The sequence below is a fragment of the Mycetomoellerius zeteki genome, unplaced genomic scaffold, assembly GCF_001594055.1.
Source record: "Mycetomoellerius zeteki isolate Tzet28-1 unplaced genomic scaffold, Tzet1.0 scaffold95, whole genome shotgun sequence".
NCBI classification, from domain to species: Eukaryota; Metazoa; Arthropoda; class Insecta; order Hymenoptera; family Formicidae; genus Mycetomoellerius; species Mycetomoellerius zeteki.
The window spans coordinates 586,908-593,291 of NW_017257990.1; the positions used below are offsets into that span (position 1 = coordinate 586,908).

General features: G+C 33.9%; 1 protein-coding gene across 1 annotated transcript in view; it reads left to right on the top strand.

Moving 5' to 3' along the window:
* The first annotated feature begins 5,046 nt into the window (after positions 1-5,046).
* Positions 5,047-6,384, top strand: part of daw (activin beta chain dawdle) — a 20,462-nt gene continuing 19,124 nt past the window's right edge. The window contains exon 1 of the mRNA XM_018460536.1: positions 5,047-6,156. Within this exon, the coding sequence (XP_018316038.1) occupies positions 5,766-6,156 (391 nt within the window). The 5' untranslated portion in view covers positions 5,047-5,765. The remainder of the gene's footprint in view (positions 6,157-6,384) is intronic.

Sequence of the window (6,384 nt, forward strand, 5' to 3'; positions counted from 1 at the left end):
GATAATATATCAATATTTATTATAACTTTACTTCAGTTACTTTATTTTTTCTTTACTTTTCATTATTTATTGGTAATTATGCAATATAGGAAAGACCATCCGGATCGCCTTGACCTTGACATATGTTGTCAAGGTCATGATCCTGAGTAACCTTCAAAAAGTTTTAGCCAGCGCTCATTATTCATTAAAAAGTTATTAATAAAAAAATTTTTTTAATTAACGTCTTATCTCTTGCATACAATATTAAAAACTATCTTATACCTTCCCCGCCTGCAGGGCGCACGATTTTCTACACGAAATGAAGTCCCCCCCACCTCCCCCTGTCTAGGGACGACTTTCCATGCAAAGCGAGATCTCTCTCTGACTAACGTAGATGATAATGTAGAAAACTAAGAGAATTTACATTAACACACACACACACACACATTTCAATAAAAAATAAAACTTATATTTTGTTTTTGAAATAGAATTTATTCCCACAAAAACTACAAGCCCCCCCCCTCTTAAAATATTTTGTACGTATCTTTTTATAACTAGTTTTGTTTATTACTAAAAAAAACCGCGATCTTTTGCGGATCATCACTTTTAAACATTTACCTTCGTACGCAAAAAGATTGGTATAAATAAATGAGTTGATAAAACAGGACAGATATAAAAATAATCATTTAAGAGCAGATCAATATAATAAATGTAAATATACGTAAATGTTCTCTATCATATCGGGATACGTTATGTTCAATTTGATACATTATGATGATAAATTCACGGAGTGATATCGCGCATGAATGTTATGGATATTATTTCTGTTAAGAGTCATTAGCCCTCTTGACCTGTCAGATTTAAACTTAGGAACTCACAAAGCGACCCTGCCAATCGTCGTTAAGCGACTCCTTGTCAAAGTATTTCCACGCAAAGGAAACGTGACAATGAAGTGATCTTTGAACGAGAGGAGCGATTCACCTCAAGCCATTGAATCGCTTCTGTGAATACCGAGGATATCACGTACGCTTCATAACATATAAAACGGATGTTACAATCGCCTCTTCAGTTTTCTCTATCGTATTACACAAATATTCGTTCTCTTCAAAATTGTAATCGTTTTATCTCTTATCAATTCTCTTCTTTCGAGCAACATTATCCCATTTACCAAAATCAGATTTAAAAAAAAGTGAAAAACAAAAATTATATATAAAAAAATATTTATAACATTTCTTTATCGAAATTAAGTTTAAAAAAAACTCATCTTATCATCCTCCGTTTTTATCTTAATTAGATATTTAAGAACTTAACGGTACAACGTACAACACTTGAAATTGATAAACAAAAAAAATATGCAAGGTTACTCTCATGCATTAGCTTTGCACATGCTGTTTTGCCCTTTGCCTCCTTATAAAACAACACAGAAATGTTTTTAAATTAATTATTTTTTCGCGTGCTCCAGATACCGTCGCAAAACAATCAACTTTTATCCATTTGCGCATCGAGCAGTAGTTCTCTAATTATCTCACCGCTGATTATTGTTTCATCGTTACTCATTATACGAAGGCGCGGATCCGCAACTAACAGCGATTTTAAATTAGTAACAAAGTTTTCCACGTTGCTATTGACGACCATTCGCATGGAATCCACCTTTGACAACATCGCGTTAAATATCGTTGTACGCGTCAAAAATTAAATCCTCCGGAAAGTTTTCGTCAAAAAGTTTGCTCGATTCTAGCGCGACCTCATCCATGTTACATTCGTGAGTATAATACATAATAATATTCGAGATAACTCGAAGAAGGAACTTGTTATATATTTGTTGAAATGTATTTTTTTGCGAGATAATGAGGTAATTATGTTATTATTGAATGTTAGAAAGTAATAACGGAAAGATACCCATCGTATTTATGGAAATTCGAGTATTTTCCTTATAACATAATAAATGTACGCAAATATATGATTTTTAATAAAAGAGTATTTAATTATACGTGCATTAATCTTCAAATTAAAACTGTTTGTTTATATTAACATATATTTGATCCATATTTTCCTGGCAATCTCTCTCTAGCGCATAACGTAAATGTATGGGCGTAATTTCAAAAATATGGAGAGAGTTATGGATTTACATTTAAAATGCAGTCAATATTTTATCAACACAATTTGTCACGTTGCCATATTATCGGCTGAATAGATAGAACTTTTTCCCCAATAAGACGACGTGCATAAAATATTATTATATATATTATTTGAATAATGACGTTATGTGCGTCAGTTCGAAAAATTACATATTTCGATAACGGCCGATAATAAGATAACACAAAACAAGCGCAGCGATTCTACAAATGAGTGCCGCATGCACGAACTGCTGATTACACAAGCCATGTCCGGCATAAATTACAGAATAATTCAATACCATGGACCTAGGTATTAATTTGCAAGCCATGAAGTCCAATGGATCAGCGAAATGAGAACAGCAGGTAAAAAAGAACCGTGCTTGAACGTCGAAACACTGCGCAGCGATGACTGCCACAATTATTAATGATATCGAAGAACAGTAGGAAACGATAAAGCGGTTAACGCAGTATTTTTTTGCGATTGCTTCTTTTTGCTTTATTTTTACAAAGACCGTTATCGCGTGATTTATTAAACTAAATGCACGAGTGCGCGGAGTCGAAGTGCAGGCGTATTTTACGTTACGATGTTTCCCCACGAAGTGGCGCTCTCAAAAAAGATCATGACACGTCGCACTCGATAAATGAATAATCTCGGCGCCTCAAAAAGCACTCATCGTTCTTCAAATACGTACGAAAAAAGAAATACATTCGGCGTTTCCAGGTCAGCGAGATAGGTCATCTTCCACGAGAAGCGAACGTACCGATGAACCGCGAATTGCAAGCCTCAGCTCAAAAAAAACGCTGACATTAATCTGTCTACGGAGCGTATGTCAGTCTTTTTGCGGTAAACATTCATCTTACTAGCTCTCACTCTCAAATGAGTGCAATCAAGCGATATGAATATTCTTTGCTTCGTTTCCTTAGTTAAAGGTGCGTTACAAATATGTGTAATTATAAGTTTAAAAATCGATTATAGTGTCACATAACGCTATTAGGCCTGTTCTTTTTGGCTGAACTTTTGCACCAGTCCATCTTTCTTTCTTTTCTTTCCTCCTGGAGAGAAAAGGAAGAAAGATGAACAGGTGCAAAAGTTCAACCAAAAAGAACAGGCCTATTGTATCCTTTGCACAATAATGAGAACAAGAAAAAAAATTGAAAATTACCCTATGTCACAAGGATTCTGTTTCTCAATATCTGAATGGTGATTTTTATTTATGTATTTTTAGGTACTAAAAAAAACTATAAGATTAAAAAAGTTGTATCTCGTACACACACATACACACACAAATTTTGTAAAATCAAGGACTTTATTTTTGAAAAACTGCAAATTAAAAAATCTATAACTTTTTTTTTATTTTACGGAGTAAAATACATAAGAATCACCAGTTAGGTGTTGAAAAACAGAAACCTTGTAAGTAGATGTAATTATTTTTTATATTGTCACACACACAATAAATTTTATTACTTTAATTTATTATCAATAGTTATTCCTTGCGTTTAATCTTTTCAACGATTAAATGAGACTTCATAATAAGTTTGATCAGTTAAACTACATAGCATCTGAATCTTACGAACATAGTGAACAGACCTTAGAAGCGATAAAAGAAACAATAGTTTTTCACGGTACCTATCATTTCCTCTATTTCTGATAAAAGAATTCTGATAAAAGATTTCTGATATTAAGAATTTCATCAAAAAATTCCCTTTAGTTCGCATGGCATATAGAGGTGTCAACAAGCTGAGCAGGTTTATTAAGGTTCAAAAAGATACTCTGCCTACGTCTCATTCCAATCAGGAATGTAGTTTATAATATAAAATCGATTGTAAAAAATGTAACGCGTTATACGTCGGTCAAACGAGTAGATGTCTTAAAACACGCATTTCTGAACACAGAAATCATATCAATAGATTGACTATTAACTCATGTATTAGAGCATTCTCTTTTTAATGCGTTTTTCCCTAAGTAATTTGCGATTTTAATTTTTTGCGTTTTCAACGTTTTAAGTTTATTATACTGAAAAGGACCGGAACCGAGGGTTGAAACGTATACATATATTCACTTTTCCAATAAATGGTTTTGTAATTTACACTCGAACATCCTATGTTGGCTCATATCGGCGTTACTTATCGTGATAGATTTAATATTATCTACTTAAAATTATACAAAATAATAGAGGCTTATTATGCATCACATTTATTTTCATATATTGAAATTTCTCATAGCTACATTACGAATTTGCGTTATTACACATAAAATTTAAAACGAAATTTCTCAAAATTGAAAGTTGAAATTTTTTGTAAAAAGCATACCTGTTAATACAAAAAGTCCTAGAAAAACATTCATTACTTTTTCAGAAACAGAAAAATAATCAAAATTGATTCCACTATAATATTAACAAAGACAGTATTTTTTAAATTATGTTAAATATAATATAATGTGTAAATATAAATTAATTTGATGAAAAGATTTGAAATTTAAGTAGAAATTGAAATTGTTTATCAATTTTGAAGAACCTATGCCTCGCACATCTGTATGTATTAAGTATTTTATGAAAGAGGTTTAAGACGTTTCATCATTGGTATACATACTTTATCTCCCTTTGTAATAGCGTTACTAACATACCAAAAAGATGCATTGATCTCATCGGGTAAAATAATCTTTTACGGTTCACCGAGATTGTGTCAATCAATGAGCGGGACACCTTTCACCAGAATGGAGATAAATTCGCAGCCTATCAGCCCATTAAGACAGATTTGAGATTTTAGGAACCGCCAATGGACCACAAGGAATCCCATCAACAGCATGTTCACGGCGCGTGCTTGCGCTGATATCACACTCGTCCCCGTCCGATCCGTATTGGCCCTGGCAACTGCGGAACAAAGTTCAGCCTATACGGAGTCAACTACATCACTGGACCATCGTAACGATTCACCTCCAGTCTTCGTGAACGCGCCGTCAAGAACGTCGGTCTACTACGAGGAGGAGAATTGTTCTCGGGGATCGGAGAGAGAGAGAGAGAGAGAGAGAGAGAGAGAGAGAGAGAGAGATATCCGTCTTCCTTTACATTTATAAAGAAAAATATTGCCAACTCCGCAGATTAACGTTTGGAATGGAGAAATATAATACGTAAGGATATGTGAAGAAAAAAAAAGAAAGAAGCGAGGCCACGATTGACGAAGCGGTTTGCTATCTCACGAGATATCGACTCGGAGATTGTGGTGACCCGCCTGACTTTTGCAACTTTGTCAGTAAAATTGATATTGTGCAAATTGCGCGCCAATCCTGTTGGAATTTAGAAAGAAATACAGAAATCGCCAGTTTGAATCGACTTAATTTGAAAGTGTTATAAATATCGCTATACCAGAACAACTGAAATATAATTTGAAACATTCGTCATAAATATGTGTATATTTACAAAATCATGAAGATCAATGACACTTGAAGATATTTGAATTCAACTTACTAATTGAATTCAGTGTCGAACTTGGTGTTAAACTTAAGCGACGAAATAATGTTGATAATATCAACGTGTAAATTGTTTTCGATGTTTAAACTCGATAACTAAACTCGAGTAAATCATCAGCGGATTAACCTAAGTGGTTAAATCAAAGACTAAAGAAGAATTCGGATTAAAAAAGAATCAGTTCTATCTGGATTGCTGTGGAAAAATGCGTCTCTTAATGGAAATCTTTCTGGTTCTTCTCGTAGGGGGTATCACGGCTCAATGGCCGATCAATCCCTTGATGAAAGTATGGTACACATTGCTACCCCATTCGTCGTCCGAATCGTCGATCAACAAAGAGGACGATTGCACCGGTTGCACGCAAAATAAATTCAATGTGATCGATTCTGACCCGCTGTTGACCGAGCTGAGAGTGGAGTACGTTAAGCAGCAGATTCTGAAGAAGCTGCGACTGTCAAAACCTCCCGAAGTCTCGATGCCACTGTCGACCTTGCCTAAACCTTTAATCAACGGTAACGTGCTTCGACCCGATTTAGAAAGACCAGCAGAGAACTTCTATGGGAAAACCAACCAGGTCGTCGTGTTTCCAAACGAAGGTGAGATTTAACGAATCAAAATAAATAATACACAAGATTAACGAGTATCCTTTCTTTTTAATACAAAATGCAAAGAAATGTTATTGAACGAGGTAAAAAAGTATTAAAAAAACAATTTTATTTTAAAATAAAATCAATTAAGGCGTGTAGTATGATCCAATGCCAAAAATTTTCTTAATAAACTTTATATATTTTTATAATATTTTAAAGATAAGCATTAAAATTTTT